This window comes from Gallus gallus, chromosome 7 (genome assembly GCF_016699485.2).
Source record: "Gallus gallus isolate bGalGal1 chromosome 7, bGalGal1.mat.broiler.GRCg7b, whole genome shotgun sequence".
Taxonomy (NCBI): Eukaryota; Metazoa; Chordata; class Aves; order Galliformes; family Phasianidae; genus Gallus; species Gallus gallus.
The window spans coordinates 3,855,034-3,878,215 of record NC_052538.1 but is presented as its reverse complement, the minus strand read 5'-3'; the positions used below and the strand labels follow the sequence as shown (position 1 = coordinate 3,878,215).

General features: G+C 38.5%; 1 protein-coding gene across 2 annotated transcripts in view; it reads right to left on the bottom strand.

Moving 5' to 3' along the window:
• SPAG16 (sperm associated antigen 16) overlaps positions 1-23,166 on the bottom strand; it is a 348,220-nt gene extending 325,054 nt beyond the window's left edge. Inside the window, exons 1-8 of one of the 2 annotated variants that reach the window (XM_421865.8) lie at positions 23,089-23,166; positions 19,732-19,778; positions 19,111-19,209; positions 13,734-13,861; positions 8,571-8,708; positions 6,845-6,952; positions 5,570-5,687; positions 4,182-4,251 (exon numbers count right to left, since the gene is read on the bottom strand). In XM_421865.8, coding sequence (XP_421865.5) covers positions 4,182-4,251; positions 5,570-5,687; positions 6,845-6,952; positions 8,571-8,708; positions 13,734-13,861; positions 19,111-19,209; positions 19,732-19,778; positions 23,089-23,149 — 769 coding nt within the window. In that variant the 5' untranslated portion in view covers positions 23,150-23,166. Of the gene's footprint in view, positions 1-4,181; positions 4,252-5,569; positions 5,688-6,844; positions 6,953-8,570; positions 8,709-13,733; positions 13,862-19,110; positions 19,210-19,731; positions 19,797-23,088 lie in introns of both variants that reach the window. The other variant, XM_040703739.2, reaches the window with a different exon arrangement.
• Between the last annotated feature and the right edge of the window lie 16 nt (positions 23,167-23,182).

Below are 23,182 nucleotides of genomic sequence, written 5' to 3'. Positions count from 1 at the left end.
AGTTACAACAGTCTGCAGTATGCACACATGTCAACAGGAAAATATGCAAATCCAACAGGCTTTGGACAGTTACATTGCTCCAGAAACAGACTACACAGCTAAAATCCAGGTTGAAACAATCAAAGTTAATGCTACACGTCTAAATGTTTGCTGTTGTACAAGAAAATTTGAATAAAACCTTGACCACAAAATACACATTTTGTCTTTATAGAGGAGAAAAGAAATGAGAAAACCCTCTCTACATTTATTAGTAGTTGGTGACCCTGCACAGGGCAAGGGGCTTGAAACTAGATGATCTTTGAGGTCCTTTTCAAGTCAGGCCATTCTATGATTGTCTTGAGACAAAAATCACGGATTTAAAAAGTACAAAGCTTCTCTATATATCAAAACAAAGTACAACTAACTGAGACAAACAGCTGTGCTGATCTAACAAAATATCTGTATTCTCACTGCTTCGGAAGTTAAAGCTACCATCACAGACACACTAAATAACTTTGTCTGAGAAACTGTGTAATGTGAAACAGTTCTCTAAGCAAACACTTCTTCCTCACTCAGCAACTGCTACCCATGGGGTATTTGAAATGCACGTACTCGTAAATGAACACAGTTATGGTAGTTGAAGGGCTTGGAAATCTGAAGCCATTCAACAAGAAGCCAAATTGCAAAGAACTGTTAGGATTGCATTAAGATGTGAACAGCTTATGTTTATAGATTTGGTATTCCGACTGCACCACAGCTAGAATGGGGACAACTAGGTTCAACTACTTCAGCTTGTGCCTTTTACATTTCTTCTTACATGACCTTCTAAGAACAATTACAGCAGATCGAAGAAAGGAAAAGAACAGTTATCAGGCTTAGCAATGAGTTAGTTCAACCATGACTAAAGAAGCTCACTGAGTTCAACTTTTAAATATAATTGGGTAATAAATAAGCAGTTTCTGTTTTCAGAAAATTCAAGAAACATACTGAGCAAATAACAGTTCTACAAGACGTTCAGAGAACCAGTTGTTAGAATAGCACACAGCCAGGTTTATAAGTAAACCATTACCAAAATAGCTTAGTTCTTTCAGGCAAAAGTGTTTTTTTTTTTTCCTCTTACAGAACCACTTAACATTCTGTCTTGATCCACAAATAAGGATGCAAATACTCTGTTAATATATAGCAATATCCTAATAAATAAATAAATAAATAAATCTGGAATTCTCTTTGATAATTCGATTCCTCTATGTATGATCAGGGCACCATTTTTCTGAATGGCTTTAATGCAAGTCTTCTTGCAAAAAATCATCCAACCCTTTTTAAAAATAATCTCAACTCAAAATGTAAAATCAAATTACACCAATTTATCTTTCAGAACTGACTTCTGAGTGCACATAGGAAAATCCCACCAAGTGGCCAAGTCCTAATTCTAAGCACAGATTAGTTTCTCTATAACTGTTAACTGTTCTTCCTGTCAATTCTCAACATGGTGAGTGAACAGAAAACAAAGCCTTAAGCTGGTAAGCATTTAAAAAACACCTGAAGACAACCACCTCTTGAAGATTTGGGTACAAGCACTGTTTGCAAACCTAAACGGCAGTCTAACTGGCAACAGGACATAAACAAACAAAAAAATACGTAGTAAATAAGTTAAATTACATGCCCTGTATGATCATTCAATTTATTGAAAAACATCAGGCTAAGGGTAGCTACATCAAATGTCTAAGTAAAATACCCAGAATTGTTGTCCTAAACTTAACATTAAATTCTGTCACTTGCTTTTCTACCTAGCTGCCAGATACACATTTATAATGCAAGCTCTGAGAAGCTTCCCTTTGTTCTTAATTATACTCTGTATGTTCACTCTGAAAACAAACAACCCACAATGGATTGGTTGTGCTGGACCTCACTGCTACTATTCCAAACTTCTAACTCTTGAGCAGCTCCCAACCTAGGTACTAGCCACCCTCAATGCCCTCCAGCCAAAGTCAATGTTCCAGGTGTTGCGTTGTCAAGCTACTGCGTGGGAGAAAAGCAGCAGCAGTGATAGTCAACCTCCTGCTGCCAGGCAAACAGCCATCCTCACACCTCCAAGCTCCATGCTGCAATGAAAGCAGACAGCTGGCCAGAAAAGGCATCTCACCTTGGCAAAGTTGCCAATCTGAGTGCTCATTGACTTCTAGTTGAAACATACCAATGTACAAAGTAACAAAGTCCTGAAGAGATGGGAACTGGAAAAAAAAATGCAGCCATACATCTCCTTACAGCAGAGACTTGCCAGTCCAACAGCACAGGTTCCTTCTAAATTAAGAACTTAAATTTAGAGAAAAATGCAGCAAATGTCTCACCAGTATCCATGCACTGCTGCTGCTCAAGTAAGAACGAGTAAGAATTCAAGAGGCAACAAAAAGTATCTGAATCAGAGAATATCACCCACTGAGACGTGAGTGTGACCTACAGAGTGCAGTGAGAATTATGTAATATTAGCGGCCAAAGTACTGGCAAGAAATGAACTGAAATACTTACTGCTTAATTTGCAATACACAGGGTATGAGGAAAATTAAAGCTTGTATAAGCACCTGGGAGGCTGATGAGCTTAATAATCTGTGCTGGAGAACTGAATGCTTTATTTTTTTCTTTCTTCATTTATAAAGTGCTCCCCTGCTTGTCACTTTTTGGTATTATTAAGTGCTCTCAAGATTTCTGAAGAATAAACAAGAACTGTGAGCAGCCTGAGAGCAGTTTTTGGATTCGCTCAGATAACAAATGAAAGCATGTGTAGTAGGAAAGAGACAGATAGGGCATCTATAATGTAAAACACTAGCATGGGGAAGAACCCACAGTATGTATTTGCAAACCAGAGTACAATGAAAAGCCGAATGCTATCTGCCCTTCTCCTGGACTAACAAAACAAAAAGCCCATTCTCTACCTCACTGTCTGAAGTGGAATGAAAATGAGCTCAGCTCACTCCAGTGGGACACGGGTTTGTATCTTTAGTTGTAACAAGATTTAAAGATCAGCGGAGAGCATATCCAACACACATAGCCATAGAGATTCTGGGGGCCCAAAATGCACCTTACTGAGGAATACATTATTAATTCATACAAAAAAAAAGGCATCAGAATCCAAAACCAGGAAGATAACAGAGTGTTCTGCTGTTTTAACACATGAAATCTATATTCACAAAACTTTTTTTTTTTGATTTAGCACTACTTGCTTCTGTACAAAATAAAAATCACAGCTTAGTTTGTACCTTAAGTCTGCAGAACCCTTCCAAAGCCATATAGAAATAAAAATGGCTATGTTCTTTAACTAAACAGAAGAAATAATTGGGTGTGCTTCAAGGGACTTCTTTAAGTCCTAACTGCAAGAAATGCTTTGCTGGGAAGCTGCATGGTATGTAATACCTACAAGACTTAGAAGGTCTGAGTTCTCTAATGTCAAATCTGAAGTACTGCCCATGACAGAAGCTAGGTGCAAAATACTCTCCTCCTATGAATGCTCTGTTGTCAGAGAGAATAGAGCTTACTGCTTCCCTTTATCATCTCATCTACTTTCATGAGTCTTTTTTAAACCCAGTTTCGTTCAGACTTATCTCTCTCCATCAAATTCAACTGAAATTGGAAACAGGTACAAAATGATTAGCAGAAGAGGTGCTCACAAATATGTGGTAACACAGACTTCACTTACCTAGCAAACCAGAGGACAATAAAGTGCCCAAGTATTTTTTGTGATAGAGTTAGGAAAATTTAATAATCATGCATTTATTCAAAGCAACAGGGAAGTTGTTTGAAGCCATATTATACAGCTAAAGATATACACTAGATAAACTAATATTTTCAAAACTTTCCCATACCATCACATATACCTTCCTACAGGGAACTGAAAAAAAAAAAACAAAAATCCACTCATAGAACAACAAAAAAAGAATATTAGTAGATAAAATAACAAAAATCAGACAATACAGATTCTTAATATTAAGTCCTTCCACTTACTCATATTCATGTTGTTCACAAGCAGCCCCACTGCCCTCAGCCAGAAAAAATATTCACATAATAAAATTGCTGCTCTGTCACCAAGACAGCTGATAAAACTGTTTAGTGTTAGTATTTTTAATTTACTGTTACATCAGATTTTGTAATACACCACAACATGAAAAAAGCCCATAAACAGTCTGAGTTTGCTGTTAGAAATATTTTACCTTTTTTCACAGGAATCTGAATTGCATATCCGGGCTGTAAATTATGTAATATAGCTTGCAAACCTGTAACCTAATGTAAAGCAGAGGAGAGAACAAGAGGAGGTTATATGAACTTCCGTTTTGTTCTGTTCACAACACTTACCACTGATATCTGCTTAAGCTACATACATTTGTTTTTAAATTTCTGATTATTATCTGTAATCTAAAAACATTACACCTAATTCTAGATATTGGAAACATCCAATGCAGCAGTGTGATAAAAGGCAAGCCATCCACAATTACTCAAAACACTTCTATAATTTTATTAAAACAAAGCAGCAACATTTAATGTTTGGGACCAAACCCCGCAATCAGCGTTTAACCACTGCTATCACTGATCTTTAATTTCACGGTACAATATGACATGCAGCTTTACCATAAAAAATGCCACAAAATATGGTGCTGTTACAAAAACACCATCGCTCCAGAATTCTTACAGTTCAGCACTGAATAGCCCTTTACAGTCCTGAGATTCCATAGCACTGGAAATATTTTATGTTTTACTTTCCTGAGTCAGAATAACTACATTTGGACAGTAACCTTTCTTTTTCTTTAGGACATCTTCTTTTATTTATTGAACACTTTAAAAGTAAGCCCTCAGGTGACCTGAGCAAAACAGGAGGCAGAGGAAAGGAGGAAATGAGAGATGAGGACTATTAGAAGAGAGCGTCAGCATGCTGAATTCCTTTCATGTCACCCACATACAGCCAATGCTACTGTTGAAATGCAATACATTTTCAGAGTTTCTTTTTCCTTCTAAGCAAACAACCTATTAGCTAAACACAGCAAAGATAATTTTCTGTTCTTCATCCATCCTATCTGTGCTTATAGTACCTTCTGCTAATGGAATGGAATGGCATGTATACCAACCCATACATCAAATAAGATTACAGAAGCAAAATAGTACTCCATTATTTCTGTCACCAGATCTCTGGTACCTACTAGTTAGGAAAAAATACATTAAGATAATTCCTGGTTACAGCTAGGAGAAAAATAAATAAATAGTAATAAAGTTAGGAGATTTCTAAAAGCACAGATGGAAACATGAATCTGTAGTAATAACACACCTTTCCTCACTCTGCTGACAAAGAATGAATGTGCAGCAGCTGCACATTACTTAGTGCTGCTCTTCAAGCATCAGCAACAGATGAGAACTACTACCTAGAGCACTAAGATTCACATATTTTCAATATTAACGTATTACCAAATAAAATGAAACTCACTAAAATATCCTGCTTCAAGCTATCACACAAGTGAGTTGCTCTACCATAAATATTCTATGTATTTATCAAATTATTTACCAAAAGCATTTTGTACAGCTTCACAAGTAGTGGTTGCCATCATTTTACCTGCCCAACTGCTCTGTCTCTCTCCAAGCTAGTTAACATTTTCTGCCTCAGTGCAGACTGGTATTTCTCAGTCATCTGCTTCAGCACTGGTTCGTATGAAGCATAATGTGCCTTCAGCCTGTGAACAAGAAGAGACAAATGCTTCCTCAAAAATGAGATAAACCAGAGATTTCTGTCTATATAACTTCCCCAAACTACTGAGATCCTAATCTACGCAAAACGTGTAACGTGGTGACAATTCGTTAACGGCAGTGAACATTATATTTAGAATACTTAACCACTTTAGTTTCTCAGACCAAATTGAAGTCAGATATATCATCTCTCAAGAGAAACCGATCAGTACAACGCATGACACTAACAGCCTCAAAAAGACTGCATTTTGCAAAATGCTGACATACAGAGTCAGTGAACAGTGCTCTCCTGCATTAATACATATAAATTTGAAAATTAAATGCATAGAACTCATAGCTTCTGTTGCATGTACTGATAACAATAGTGACAAGCCAGAATTCTAGGAAATGTTTAGAGCTGTGGATATAAAGCACTCTACAGTTCTGTTTTAAAACTAATGCTTGCATAAATGTGCAAAAAAAGATTCTAGACTCAACTTTCTCAGCTGGCCCAGTGATCTTCATATGGACAACATACACATTCTACATGTTGAGGGAAAGAGACACAATAGTAAACTGAATTCTGTTATGTTTTCTGAAGGACAAAATTATGAAATTAAGTATTATAAGATGAATTAGTTTAACTCAATACCAACGGCCTATTTGGGCCTATTTGCAATCAAAGCGTCATAGTAAATTTCATATAACTAGCTTTACTTCAGTACCTTAAACTCCACTATATTATCTTATTTCCAGGTGTATCAGGTGAAGAGAAATAGAAAACGTCCTAAAAGCTGGCGGGAAGCCAACCAGTGAAAGGCATTAGTCATAAACCAGTATTAAGAAGAGAATAGCTTACCTCATTCCAAAGGTGAGGGCTCATCGAAAACTCCCAGAGAGAAGTGATGTCCCAAAAGAGATCTTCCCCCCTCAGCTACCAGCCCTTAAATGAGGTTACAGAGGGGTAGTCTCTGGGTCCACACTTTCAGTCGTGCAAGTGAATGCTCACACCTGTGCTCCCAGGGCAAGCCATGCCTCTTCACCAGATGCTCAATCACTGGTTCAGGCCATGACCCAACAGCCCAACAGTTCCCATACACCAGGTAACAACTGAAGATGTTATTTCTACATTAATTTTTTTATTTTTATTATTTTTATTTTTTACCTTCTAATGTCACATATAAGCCTGTTTTTCTCCTGGACCACTCGCTTATGGTGCATTCTATGGAAGTCACGTTCTTTCTGCATTTTTAGGAAAGCTTCTTTTGCTTTGCTACACAAACAGAAAATGGATGAGAAATGTATTAGCTTCCTCCTACTGTGTGCTGAATTCACATACAATACATATTCAGATATGCACATATGTACTGTATCCAAGTGTCAGACTTGCTAGTATGCCCTGTGGTAAAAAAAGCATACTTTGAGGTTTTCTGTCAGTGGCATACAAAACCACGGAGACTCTTCACCTCCTTACCTTTCCTCCATTCCTTTAGGTGGAATCCATAGGGATTCTGGCATTATAAACCCCAGAGTTAGCAGGACGTATGAGAAAGACACAGACAGATGGAAAAGCGTCCCACTGCCCTACAAATAAATGTGTTTAAAGCATTTCTGGAAGAAAACTACACCAGGAAAGTTCTAGGCTCTACCCAACAGCGTGCAGACTATTCTCAGGTGTTATCCTCTGTGTATCACAGCAGGAAGGAAAAGATCAATTTCAAAATTAATTGCAAACATAGCAATAACCTGTTTTTCTTTCAGCATGTTCTACATACAGCCAGGGGACACAGACACTTTCCTCTGTAAACTTAAAATACCCTTCTGAGTATTTACAATATACAGATTCTCCTTGCTCTTACTTATGTGTATTTGGTAGGAAAGATGAGTACATGCATAGAAGTGTTTTATATATGGCCCATCTTCCAGTCTAACTGATGGTGCACTATTTGACTTCATCATTATTAAAGCTGTTTACATAGCTACTAGACAACAGCCAACTAATTTTTCCAATTAAAAGGTAATAAATCATTATCACTGGAAAATAATTTGATTATAATCACTGCTGGTGATAATGACTATTTAAGATCTAAGTAGCTGTTTTTCATATAGAAGAGCAATCTTAATGAGAACAAATATCTTGACCAATCTAGATGAAAACCAGAAAGATGGAGAGTTTCTTTGTTTGGCTGATTGTCTTATTCATGGCTGTTGCTTATATGGTTACTACAGGAGCGTATTTTGAAATTATGCAGGAGGAAAAATCAAAGTGAAGTGTGATATTATCTCTTAGGGTTAATTCCCAAAGAACAGGTGAAGATCAACCTTTCCTCAGAAAAGTCTGCATCTCCACTATATAGGCTAAATATTTTAACTTTCTTATATCTCTAGTACAGCTGACTTGTAACACCACCTACTGCAATTTACACATAAATGTAATCAATGAAGGTTATTTATACTGATATCCTGCTTAGACCAAAATGATTGATTTTTTGCTTTCTTTTTAAAAAGAGAGTAAACTGTTTTTTTTCTATGCTGACATTTTGTAGTAGCTCTAATTTATAGTATGATATTTTACTACATAATACATATGATAATTTACTTCCTACTTCTACAAATTATAACCTCTTGATTCTTTGTATTAATTTATTCTGATCACTGCATCTTGAAAATTATGTTCTATAACCCAGTAAAGATAAAATAAACCTAAGATTTGGGTTTCCAACAGAACACGGAAAAAAATTAAGCTTTAATTGTAAATGTCACCTAGAAGTATAAAATATGTGCAGCCAGCATAATGAACACGAATTTATTCTTTCTATTAGGTACTTGGGTTTACTTTATCTGGTCATTTACTACCGTATATCACAGTTTCATTAAACCAAATAACATACTTAGCAGCACGTTTATAGTTGTCCAAATCTTCCCTCAAACGCATATTCTCAGCCTTCAGTTGCTGGTTGCAGGTATACACAGTTGGCACAAACCCAACGTCTTTGGCTCTGAACACACCTCTCTCTATGAGTTCATACCTAGGGGAAGATGGAAGAAGATTTTATCCCACGTTTCCTATTTCTCAGTTCACTGGTGTTTCCCTTCTCATGGCAGCATTTATAGAAATTGTAAAGGCAAGTATTTCCTAACCGAAGGCATTTACCACTTTTATCAGCAGCATCAATTAACAATAGTGCTGTCCCACACCAGTGGGACTCAGGCCACTCAGTCACAGATAGGTACCTTCTAGTAATGTTCATCTTTTGAAAGAACATCAACAGAACAAGCTAAGATGAACCTAAGAGGCAATAAAAAGACAAGCTTTGACACCATTAATTTTAGTCTTCATTTAAAGACATTTAAATGAGGAGCAACTGAAAGTATTTAAGTGCCTTCTAAACAAAAAAAAGAAAACAGTAATGTTAGAAAGGATTCAGCAGAAAGGTGACTGCCATCAAAAAAGATGTTCTGCAGAGCCACGCTTGTTCAAGGAATGATTGTAAGCTATGAGGATCTGTTCAAGTATTCCAAAACATCCCACGGTTCAAGCACATACAGACAATCATAAGATACTTCCACGCGCACACATGCTGCAGAGATTCTTCTGGAATCCAGTTCGTGTAAGTACAAAACATTTATTTCTTTGTTTGCTTCTATCCTTAAAGAAGGAAGGGCAAGACCTTCAGCTAGTACAAACTTCTACAGATACACTAAAGATAAAGACATTGTGCACTGTGCAGCCATGATATCAGTTCAGCAAAACTACAAGTAGTTCTTATCAGATGAAAACCAAGCATACGATCTTTATCCCTGCTCATCTTGGCTGCAGCTGGAAGATGCTCTGTGTAGAAACTCACAAAAAGGAATGGCACGAACATTATTTGCCTTTTCAGAGGAAACGCAGCAGTTAGTAAGCACAGCATTCCTAGATCAATGAGCCATGCTGCAGAAACAAGAAATCCTACAGAATATGGGACCCTTATTTAGTCAGCAACTGTTACCTGAGATCTTTCAAAAAAATCAAGGGGAATGTTAGAACCTCCTGTATCCAAATGACTTCCTTTAGTCAGCTGTTTATCTGAATTCTATGGGTAGCTGCAGAAACGCTCATTCCTACAGATTAAGCTGTCATTCACATTTGACACCAAAAGACATTAGGATTTTGAAAGATTAAACTGAATGTATCCAAAGCAGAGCTCATCGCTTCTTCACTTTGTTTTCTTAAGCAAATTACAGTAGCAACAGACTTCTCATGCCAAGAAGGAAGCTCATTTATTTTACGAGTACTCACTGATGTGCAGATACAATTCCTATCAAAAATATTGAAGAGCACTTCTCATTACCAATGATCATAAATCTATGAACTCCTCTATTTGCCAGGAAAATTTCTTCACTGCACTTCATGAAAAACACCAACTTTCTACATGAGGACACATCAGACATGGATAACAGATGAAGTTAGCCTCCAGAAGAGTTAAAAACTCTGAAAGATAATTTTAATGAAATACAATTATTGCTGATAAACTCACTCTCATGTAAGAGCCCTCCCAAAAATGAAGGTTTTTGGGCATGCAGTAGAAGTGGAATAGAAAACCACAGAACAAGACTGCAGCATGAGATTTCATTCCATCGAGCCAGTCCTGTAAAACTCAGGCAGCTCCTGCATGCCCACCTGACTGCCAATTAGTTGTTGTTCTCACTTCATTCCATTATAGAAAGGAACTGTGACGCAAAATGAAATTAGTTCTGTGCACACATGAGCATTTTTCTAAGGTTTTCAGAACAAATGAGTTATAATTCTTGAATCGCCATTTACAATTAACTGAGAATTTGGAAACTGCAGGAACAGATGGCCCACTATGATCTTATGATCAAAGCCCAGAGCAGACTGACTTACAATAATACATTACTACTGTATCAATTACACCGAATTCAAGCTCCTAAGAGTTCTAAAGCAATCAGGTTGCAGGCAGGCCATGCAATTAAACTAACTGATAGATAGCTGAGGAAAATCTTTTATCAAGGGATAACTCACCTAGAAATGCATTCAGGGGCTATAATTTCAAGTTTCAGCTTTTACAAGAATTTCTTACAGAAAATTATCATTTTAATTGATAACCTCTTCAACAGTTTCAACAGAAGGCTAAGAAAGAAATAAGCACAAAAAACAAAGCCCTAGTGTATTCTTACAATCTATTATTGTGGCATATAAGTAGAAAATTCATATTATGCTACGCTTGCTCTGTAGGCAAGTGACTTGTGCAAAACTAGATTAAGACAAAGAGAACCTAAGTTTTTGTCTCCTGCAGCAAGAGACCAATTAAATAAATATAAATTTATGCTTCTGTGATTAAGTGAGAAGTTACAAACAGAATGTATAACTAGTGTATACAAACAATATCAGGAAATACTTTTATTTGCTTCTGATCCAAAATATGCAAAGTGCATTCACTTACTGCAGTTGCAAGTGCCCTCTAAATCCAAGCTGACATTTATATACACACATTTCAATCATAACAGGCTCAAGCTGAGAACCAGAACTGATTCTTCTGAATGACCCCAAAAAGGGAATAAAGGAAAAGCTGGAAACGACTGATTTTTATTCTTATCTTTGTAGACAGTCACCCTGCATGACGCCTAACACCAAGAACAAGAGAATATGAATGTCCACTTGGGTTTTGCAAGCAAACTTGAAGCTACTTGAGTGTTCTTTGCCAGTTCTAATTGAAAAAACTGAGTCTGTTTTAGCGTGATGCAGTTCTGGAACTAATAAGCCCCACTTCTTTCAGGGTTTATGAGCCTGGGGCACAACGTACAGTAATGGCACTATACAACTTTGAGGCGAAGGAGGACCCACAACAGAAGAAACAGAAGAAACTTAGGTCTGTCTGAAATAAGCAGATTGCTTCCACTGTCTTCAGGGAGTTGTGACGTGGAGGATCACAACCTACATCCATTTTCCTCTACCATGAAAGGTTATAAATGAATCTACCTTTATACTCAGGGAGGGCACAGCAGCTTTGCTTCAAATGCTCTGTTATGCATGACTCAGACAATCTTTTCAAGGTATACTAAAGAATCAGATAGTTTTTCACCTTGTACGATCATGTAAGTTTATTCACAACTTTAACCACATTAAAAAGAAAAGAACTTTCAAATCATGTTTCTGTAATCAGCCTGCAGGGCTCATATCATTCCCAAGTGAAACATCTCTAGGTCTCTAAAACACTTGGAGATAACCAGTCAAATGAGTTTAGTAACGAAAGGCAGTGATAACTCCATGCTGTGTGTGAGCAGCAAATGGTTCATCTGCTCGTCAGACTGGTACCAGGCTGCCAGCAGCAGTGAGCTCTCTGGGATTAGGAGCTACAGACTGTCAGATACATCAATTCACAGCTGATCAGCTCATGCACTTCATATTGCAGAGCTGTCAATCCAGTGTATTTCATGAGCAACAAAAGCACTACAAATTCTTGTATATCAAAGGAATAGAAAATTTAAATTGTTTTTAGAATATGTAATTTAATGTTAACTCTAATTTTAATTTCTTCAAAGCATAGTTGGAAGCAAAAATGTGCAAAAAAATACCTAAGAAAATCACTGAGAATGTTATAAAAGAAATAATGAGTTTGCCTTAAAATAAAACAGTCATGACATCCTATATAGCTGGACAGCAAACCATAATGTTTTTTCAAACTCTGAAATAAACAGATAATTTGCTTCAATTTAAGTGACCTTTAGATCTTAGACAGACAATTATTTCAAAGCAGCCCTTTTGATAATTTTTTTCTTCGTTAATTAATTTCTCATTTGAAATTCCATTAGTACTTGATCACCACAGCGTGAGACCAAGAGAGTCGTCCCAATACATAATGAGGAACCTGAGTACACTAATCTGCTCTCGCTTTCATTAATACTGTAAATTATCTATCCCAGACCAACAGGAAGTAAGGTTTTGAAATAAGGTATTAACGCAGCTAGTCGCTATACAGTAGGACTATATCCTGACACACTGAGCTTATTTGTAACACTACTGAGATTAAACATACTACTCACAGAGGGAAAAAAAACTGCATGTACACCTAAGGATTTACAAGATAGAGCCTGCTAAAACCTGCTCTTGCTCTGTTAAAAAGCAATTTGAATTTTGCCACTGATATAAATTCAGACAGTAAATGCTTCAAAGGAAGCTGTAGTTCCACAAAAAGGTCGCTATTTATTATATCCACCTAGTATTAATTATCTTTTCCCATAAAAACTACTAAACATTTTCAAACTCATGCTGCTCATATCAGTCCTTTTGCTGAAACAAGTACAGAACCACAGCGCTCCTTCTCTAAGGACCATTTAAGTCACACTGAAATTAATAAACAAAAGAAAGCCAACTACTGTACTATTTTGACTGACATACAAAGTCATACAAAGTGTCAAAGACCGTGCTTATTCTACTCTAAAATACCAGGCCTATGAAAAACATCCAAAATCATGCAAAACAAGTACAACAGACTTAGTACTATAATACACTACAAAGTGTTCAGCGTTTACATGAGCACCCAGGTTTTGGAAAGCAAGGAAGTAACAGAAGCACGGTACTTCTCAGCACCACTGAAATGAAATGGTGGTCATTTTGCACTGGACTTATTCCATCAATCAACAATTTCTGGTTTGCAGCTGGTTTCTAGTCTTCTTTGGTAGTCAATGGAGATATGGGCGTATTTAAACAATATACCACAAATGAGGGATTTCTCTTCACTGGTCACAAAAGAGGCCCAAGGCCCTGATCACTACAGGCTTGCAAACACCTGGAGTTAGGTGAAATGCAGAGACACCTTCAAAGGTACCTGTTCAGTAGCTCCCTGGATTCAGCTTTTGGGAAAATCTGTCCTAAAAACAATAGTTTCCATATGACACATTTATTTGTTCAGTAAAGCACTACATATTTGGGACTCATTCTGAAAGTTTTCTGGAAATACACCCTGAAATATCTGAAGCATCTGAATCCTGAGCTCCACTGCCTATTATTCCTATTATATCCTATTATCCTGTTATTTAAAATGTCTTACCATTCAGTTTGGAAGCAGTCAAGGGTTCTGGACATACCAAAACTGACCAGAAAATTGCAGAAGAAGTCATCCATCGCTTCAGGTATTTCAGACACCGATTTCTCTGAAGTCAGAACTGATTTGGAAGCCTGAAATTAGAATACGATATTTTTTATTAAACCTACAAGAGAAATGTAGTTACCACTATTTCTGAAGTCATCACAAGCCACAGACCTATTGGAGTACAGTTGAATGCCTCCCTCCTCTTTGCTTATCAAGTCTAAAGTCACTGATCTAATACCTTCTAGTATCAAGATTTATGGAAGGTTATAGGAACTAAGTAAAAAATTACCTGATTTAAGCAAGTACTCTGAACCTGGCATAAAGTGCTAAGGGTCTGAAACTATTTGAACTAATGGATGTTTTTCCATCACTGAGCAGAAAGGAAATGTTAGTTTGCATGTCCTTTTGGCAACCTTCAAAACTACCCATGAGGAAATCTGTGCTCCACCTTGGACATCTGCATTGTAGATGACAGTAAAATGGCTTACTTTTTTTTTTTTTTTTAATATAATGATGTATACAATGGAAAGACTGAAAGAGCTGCATCTCCATAATGAGACATCTTACTTCGGAAGCCCCACAAAGACCAGTTTTTCCTTTTCTTCTCAATATCCATATGCAGACAATGAAGTGTCAGACAACATCCCTACAGGCGTTAGCAGAAGGCAGATGGTACACCAAGGCGTCATATCCAGCTCCTCCAGCGCCACCATCCATACCAACACCTACCATAAGGTCAACTCATGGGTCAAGGGCAGTTGCCAAGAGCTGAATCAAAACAAAACCGAGATTATACAAGAGGAAAAATGCCTTTCAGACCTTACTGTTTTAATATCAATTTCTTTACTTCACCTAACTGCATTTAGCCAACTCAGCGCATAGCTTGATACTACATCCAGAGGGGTTTCAGGTCGTGAGGAGTTATGAAAGTAAAATACAATACAGTCTGAAACTTCCCCTCTCAAAGCCATTTAAAGATTATCAGGTGAAGGAGACTGCTGCAACTTGGGAGTTACCTGACATACCTAAATGCGTCTAGGGAACCTCACACTGAGCAAAACGTTATAATGGACTTGGTCAACAACACAAGCTACTAAGACTGCACTGCACAAAGCCTGTCCTCCCTAGTAAAATGAAGCAAGAAGAAAACCTGAGCTCAACAACTGTCTAGCCTAGGGAATTTTGACAATCCCAGACCTCTGCAGTTTATTCTTCTTTAGTGGGACCATGGATGGGGTTTATACGGCAAGATTTTGGTAGAGACAGGGCTGCAGAGTGCACCCTGAGAGCAGGGCCCAGTACTGCCCCATATCATATCAGACCCAGCCCCAGCTGCTCCCAAAGGGACTCACTGTTGGCCAGAGCTCACCTCAGGGAGATGCTGGGTGTGCCTCCGGGAGAGCAGACTTCAGGAAGGGAAAAACTGCTGTACAACAGCAGCTGGAGAGAGGAGTGAGAAATGGGAGAGAGACAGCCCTGCAGGCACCAAGGTCAGAGAAGAAGGAGGGGAGGAGGTGCTCCATCAACATGACTGCATAAATTACCTGGAGATAAAAGCATTTCTCCTGATAAAAACATGCAGCATTCTCTACACTGGATGATCTCATTGCCATTTTGTATGAAACAAAGCATTTGATTCAAGCAACCTGCCTAACAGACAGAAAAAGTGGATGTGCAAGATCAAGGCAATAGCAGGGATACTACAATACGCCAAGTACAACACAATATTTAGTATATATTCATTAGTGGAAATACAGTATATCAGACAGGTCTACTTTCTATTTGTGGCAATATGTAAACCAAAGAGTACATCTGCAGACATGGCAGTTGCACTCTTATTCTTGCTTTTCTTTCTTTATTCTAAGTCTGATGTCTATGTTTAATATCATTCCTTGTAGTTTCCCAAGCAGATCTATAAAGCTAGTCTTTGGAAGAAATAACACAGCTTGATTCTTTTAATAAATGGAAATACGAGAGGAATCCATTTCATCTGTGCAGAGGAGAATTTATTAGCTAGCTACTAGCACCGAGAATCATTTCAGGAACTGAGCAGAGGATAGCATAGGGAAAAATGAATGCAGTCTATTTGTACGCTACTGGAAGACAGCTTCAGGAACGCAGAGGGAAAGTCCTAGCTCTTCTGCAGCCCTCACAAGCAATATTAGGCTAAGCACTTTCTTTAGATGACTATCCATAGAATGGCAAGCAGTGATTCTCTGTGTATATTTACCTCTTTAGATATGAGGAAGAGGCAATTAACATATGGGGTGCAAAAAAACACCCAACAGTAGCTACATAGACAAAAACACTATTTTGACTAAACAGTCAGAATCCCTGAAGTTATCTGTTCTCAACTAAATACTTCTCTTTGAATTAGAATCCTCAAAACACTCCCAGCATAAGGACTGCACACATGACCAACAAACTAATCGTCAAGCACTTAACCCTATAGATTTCCACAGTACTTGGAGGACTTTCTGCTCAGTGAAGAAAAATTAACATCAGGTAAACAAATAATTTCCCTGGAAAACAAGCTGGAACATTTCTGTAAAACTCAGAAAAGCAGAGACAAACAAAAAAAAAGATTCAAAGTTTTTTTACCAAGATCAAACAAAATCATCAAACCTAAACAGCAAAACAGAGGGTTAATGATGGCAATGTGACTTCAGGTTACCACCTGAGATACTAAAAAATAAAGGTCTTGCAACACAAGCGCAAAAGCTCTATCTACTAAAGAAAGTAATTCACTCTGCTTTCTTTCATCTGTGTGATTTTCTAGAAGTTTTGTAACCTTTTCTTAGGGTCTCTACCAGCAGAAAACATCCTTTAATATGCAAAATATTCTGATACTCATTTTTCAAAACACTTGATATAACTTTATAATGTCTTAAAGCAAGGAGAACGGACAAAAATGAATTATGAGTTGTGACAGAAAAGGACAAATACAACAGAAACAGTAAGCACAACCACTAGTAAGCAAATCATGTCTTAGCCTGCACAACTCTACTTTGTATCAACTGCCCCCAGCTCGGGGGGGAAACGGCATTCAGAGATGAGGGCTCCATCTGCCTCATTTCTGAGGATCCAAACACGAAGATATGCTCTGCAAACAGCAATTCCAGGTCAGGGAGCCCCAAACTCCTCAAAAGACCAACAATTCCACTGCACCCAGGCACAAACCCAGGAGAGGGGGGGGGAAAAGCCTCAATATCCACTGCAGAGACATATTTAATTCATACACACCAATCTTTTAAATTTGTAGAAGAAGGTAAAACGCATCATCTCATTTGCTTACATTTGCTGTCCCTCATTTAGTAATTAGTGCTCATTACCTCAGAAGGAAGTTTGAAAATAAGAATTTTTCTTAGATTTTCCTGGTTACACTTGACCTTTTTCTTACAGAGTGTAAAAGAAACTGCAGTAACTACAAATACCCCCAGTTTCTAAGTTAAGTGCCCGCACGTGGCAAACTGCTAGAATCTTTCTGAATGATCACTTGGATCCACACTTCCTCTATAAAGTTTCTTAAAAAAAAAAAACATTTGCATGAAACACTGAAATGCAATCTTTAATAATGAATTTGGTATACAGGCTACTATAAACAGCAACTCTATGCAAGAATCACTTAGAACTATTGCAGTGAAGCTCTTTGAGGATGCGGTTATTACCTGATGTAACTTATTTTAGCCAAGCTTAAAAGCTGATAATTGGAAAAAAAAAATGCACCAGTTATTTATCATGTGCAGACAGCCTTCCACCGTGCTTCTTAGCTCCTAGCTGGAGTAGTGATTCAGTATTAATCCATGGACACGGTGCTTCTACTTGGGCCAGTGAAAGCATGTGCTGCAGCACCTGGTTCTTCCAGTGAATTAGCATCACTGGAGTCACTGAGCCTCACAAAACACATCCTTATGAAAACCATCCAGGAACTAGCAAGTATATTCATTCTTGCTTCCATAGCTGTCTGTCTAAAGGTGGAAATAATGATTTCAATACCAAAATTATGGAAAAAAAAAATGAAGCCTCCAAATAATGAGCCAAGACAGACACCTGCTACCATAAGCATAAAATCAAGGAGAATTTGAATTCAACTACGTTTTCTTTTCATTTAAGTAAACCTAAGTTTCTTCAGTTGGAATAAATGAGACAGATGCTGTTTCATTCTCTTAAAATTCAATCAAGAGAAGTAAAATATTAGTTCTTTATTCCACTGTCAAAATGACAGATCCAAGATCTTACTCCTAGTTTCTCTTCTTATTTGAACGCCAGTTCTCACATTGAAATAGGTACAACTGCAGTTACCCCTGAAGAGCATTATCCACTGTTTGGTTAACAATCAGTTTTTAAACCTTCTGAAGTCCTTCCCTTAACTGTCAGGCATATCCAGCTTCAAAACACATTGAGACTTTGATATTGCTAACTTTTACTCCAAGTTTCATCTCAAACACAGAACTGATTGGGGCAAAAGAAAATACAGATTTTTCCTCCATTCCGATAATAAGAATCATTCAGAATTTTAACTTAGTAATATTTTGCCTTTGCAAAACAGACTAAGATAATAGCTTACTGACGAGGCCATAAGACAGGGAAAAGCACTTCACCATTAGATTGCAACAACTCAGTAAATTCAAGCAGATCGTACTTTGAAAAATGCAATATAATGATCCCAGTGTGCAACTCCAAACTATCACATGACTGTTTTGAAATCCAACTGTAAACATAAGAGGCACTGAAAACTAATGCTGAGTGCGAGAGGCATTCAAAGCCAGGCTGGATGTGGCTCTGGGCAGCCTGGCCCAGTGGCTGACGACCCTGCACATAGCAGGGGGGTTGAAACTAGATGGTCATTGTGGTCCTTTTCAACCCAGGCCATTCCGTGATTCTATGATAATTTTCTGACTTAACACAACATAGCAGCACCTTCTTTATTTTTAATGTAGAAACAACCTTTTTCAGCAAAGCGTTCAAGTACACGTTTCTGTGGGTGTTAAGTACAACCAGTTGCTTTCTTGTGTGGGGGATCACATTCTCATTCATTCTACTCACATAATAAAACAAAACCTATTGATTTTACTAATGTTTTAAAACAAATTATATATTTGAAATACGACTTTGTTTATGGGTTATAAAATGAATGAAAGTTAAAGAAAGATGGCACACAGGTAATTCAAGGGATCTTTTTCCATCATGACACGTTTAGTCTCAGAAATTTCTAAAAAGTGTAATCTTTTCCACAAAATATCCCATAATTCAAATAAGTGATGATGTGTATTTTTAACCCAATAATACCAGCTAAATTACAGGCAGTCTTATCAATTTGTCATAAAGTTCTTACTAAAATGTGAGCATCTTCAGCCTGCTCTTGAACAGCCTGCAGAACCTCAGACAGATCCTCGTCACCTTCCTGAAGACTGAATTCATCATCTGCTGACACCTAAATGAAAGGATTTAGAGCACCAGCATCAGTGTTTTATGAATCTTCCCAAGCACAGCTGTTTCTATCTCCATTACCGCTATTGAAAACAATCTCATTCCCATTAAAAATATTTTGCCCTGTTTATGTTTTGGTTCCCGTCCTTGGAGACACTGAAGGTCAGGCTGTAATGGGCTCTGAGCATCCTGATCTAGCTTTAAGTTTCCCTGTTCACTGCAGGGGAGTTGGACTAGATGGCCTTTAAGGGTCCCCTCCGACACAAACCATTACACGATTCTATGATTCTATTCATTAACAGTAAGCTGAAATGGAAATAGCTGTATCTTTCTAATACTTAATTTTGAAAGGAAAGGCATAACAAAAGCTCATACCAAATCTTCTCTTGACCACTAAAAACCATCATCGCACTTCAGAAAAGGTGGTTCACTCCTCCTCATGGGGTACTTTCATGTTGAAGTGAAACAAAAGAATCAAACATGAATACTACAGATATCATGTAAGATAATCAAAATAGCAAATTACCTCTTCATACTGATAATCATCCGTAGAGTAGTCTGTGATAGTAATTTCTGCAGGTTCTGTTAAGGCTGAAACATTTGATGCATGCAATCTGTTAGAATTTGAAAGAACACCAAAGGACAACCAGCTGTGATGAGCAGCCCTCACCCCTGCTCTTAACCACGCCAAACGTAGATGAGTTCAAAATTGAGCATCTGAGATCAAACACCGAATACTGCATCATTCACCAAAGCCGATGTAAGCGCCTTAAATAATAATCACAGCACATCCACAGTACAAAGATAAGTGAACTCTGAAATGGTAAAAATCCAGTGCAAATTATTTACAGTTCCCCCAAATGCTTCAGAGTCAGCCTTTCCATTAAAATAACAAATGGTGTAAAAGGAAACTAAAATAAACATCTCATCCACCAGCCTTGCAGCTCCTGGAAGTATAACAAAAATGTTTTATGTAAGATGCACTGCTGTTTCCCTAGGAAATTAGTTAGCCTACAAATGACCCACGTAAATAAACTAGAAATTAACTTCTGAACAACAGTTGGCAATTCACTGCTTCACACATACCCATTTTAAATGGCAACTTCTTTTTACAAAAGGAAATGAAATAAAAATGGGGGAAAAGCCATGATTTTCTAGCTTAATATCACTTCCCAAACCTGAAGTCTTCAACTAAAACAAACAAAACAAGAAAAACCAATACAGCTTTTTGGTACAGTTTGTGCAGTACAACGTATGCAAAAGTACCATCTGGATTCAAGATCCCAGCACCACAGCACGCAAGCGATCAGTTGAACTGTAACCATCCAGAAGGCTCACATGCCTTCTCACAAAAAGAACAACCACCTTTGGTTTGTAAAGATGTGGGTCTTAACATAACAGTTAGAAAGGCATCATTTTCCTTTCTAAACAAGCAAACAAAAACAAAAAGAGTGAAATCTCTGCATGAATAAAGGCCTAACTTTCAGTAATCAAGCCAAAGCACATCTGTGTACCTAAAACTGCACAATTACACCACATGCTTTCTGCAAAAACTGTATACATAAATAGGAAGCTGGCATGAATGCTTCTTAAGAACTTCCTACCTAGGTTTAGGTATGTAAAGGCAAACACCTGTTAACAGATATGCCCTCATATTTTCTTCCCTAATTACTGCAGATGTGGAACACAGGACTTGAATGCAAGTCACAGCCTCTCTGCAGCTTAGGTTTCCTCCTCTGTAAAAACTTCATTTTCTAACCTGAATGATTCTCAAATTTAAATTCTAAAACCTGAACTATGCAGGAACTCACAAAAAAAAAGTTTCTTGTGTTTTCTTTCAGAGGGAAAAGCAAGCAAAAACAACAGGAGTCCCACCCTGCAGCAATTACCTTCAGCAGGTCTACACCTGTTCTCCATTACGCAACTAATCTGGATTATGAATTTTGACTTGAATGGCAGATCAAATACAGCGTACAGTTCAATTAATGCACCTTTTCTCAGCACAGTATTCCACGACACGTATGCGCCCATCAAGATGATGTAAGAGAACTCAGATGGTAATAGTTTTGGCAAGATTTTCAGGAGCTGCATCCTAACCAAGGTGGGTAACAGCCAGAGACTGGGGCATAAGGCTGGCTTGCAGCTGTCTGCCAGCAGGAACATGGAGGACCAGGGTCTGACCATGTGGCAGTGAAACAAATCCCAATTCCTGGGCTTCGTACACTCAACGAAGAGAGAGAGAAATGCCCACCTGAACTGCTAATTACATAAGAAAACAGGAATGACAGCAAGGCATGAAGGCACAGCATAAGCAAGGCACAGCTAACCTTTACTGTTCTAAAAACAGGGACAGCAAGAGATGGGAATTTGAGACAAAGACATATTAATACTATCATTTTAGGGTAATATCTAAGACTTCCCTTTTTTATTAAGATACTCCACCACTACCAGAGGACTACACATACCCATTTTACAGAATGGTCACATCACACAGCATGATCACCTGGGTGCATTTCTGAACAAAATCTGTGATTATTTCCATATACATATATATGCAGATAGGTATGTAAAAACTAAACATCTGAGCACTTCTCTGGAATTCCTAAGCCTCTTCTTCACTTCACAGTAAAGTATTTATGAACATTAGTTTAAATAAAGGACATTTAAACCAAATTCTTGACATCTCAACTTATCCAAACCGTATTTACCAGTCCTTTTAGACTATTTTCTCTAAAGCTATCTTTCCCATGGGCTACAAGTCGTTCTTCAGCTCAAACTCCCACCTTGGCTGCTGCTTTCCACAATTATCAGATCTTTCCATGCAGCTCTATCTGCAGTGCACCTTCACAAGCAAACACTTTCAGAAGTAAGCAAGGAGAAGCTCTGTTTCCTTGCATTGATGCAAGTAACAGTGCGCAGACTAAAGCTTTAAATGAAAAATACTGACAGCGAGGAGTACAATTAAACCACAGAACACTGTTTTAACAGCTTTAAAACCATTGCATTCCCCCAGCAAACGCTGTGTTGTTGCTGGATTGGTTTAACCACATACCGACACAATGCTTTGTTCAGCACACCTCACAGCTTGGAGACAGGTGTGTTGTTTTCAACAAGATAGAAACTGAGGCACAAGCTCACAAAGCCAATCTTCTCCTTTTTTTCTTCTTTTTTTAACGGGCTTACATCCTAATTCTGGCAAGAAAACTAAGGTATTGGCAGTGCCCGATGAACTCTGAAGTAAGGACTATCTGACCGCTAGCACTGTGTGGAATTGGCAGCTCACAGCTAAGCACTGCTACAGAGGGAAGGACAGAACTGGGCTGACCCAGCAACACAACCCGAATTCAGGTCACCCAAGCAAAACCCACCTTGAAAAGCTGCCAACACATAACAGTTCCACAGTTCCAAGAAGAATGCAAAGCCATTCTGCTCTGTATAAAGCCACAGCAAACGGAATCCTTTCTACACTGTGGACACAGCGTGCTAAAACCCACCAGGTGTTTTGCAAGGAAATGGGCTCCTCCCCGGGGTCACCGTTGGTGCTTCACCACCAACGCAAGCACGCAGGAGACAAGAAGATGCTTTCAGTAAAGAATTTGAACTTTTTTAGCTCTACGGGGGGATAACGTCACCCCGAGGCTCAGTCAGGGTGCAGCAACACCGGCAACAACTCCGCACATTCACCCTCTCCAGCGCTATCCCATAGCACTTTTGTTCGTCCCTTCCCCCCAGCTCCATGAGGTAAGCGCACGCGGCGCGGCTCCCGCCCCTGCCCACCCCGGGCCGTCAGCTGAGGGCACAAGGGGGCACCGAGGGGACGGGGATCCCCGCAGCCCGCCCGCCTCAGGCGAGGAGAGCACCCCGCGGCGGGGAGGAAGGATACTCTGCAGGCAGACGGACACCTCAGAGCCCGACGCCTCCGCGTCCTCCTCCTTCTCCTCCATGGCCGTAGCCGCCGGCCGTTACCAAGGCGGCGG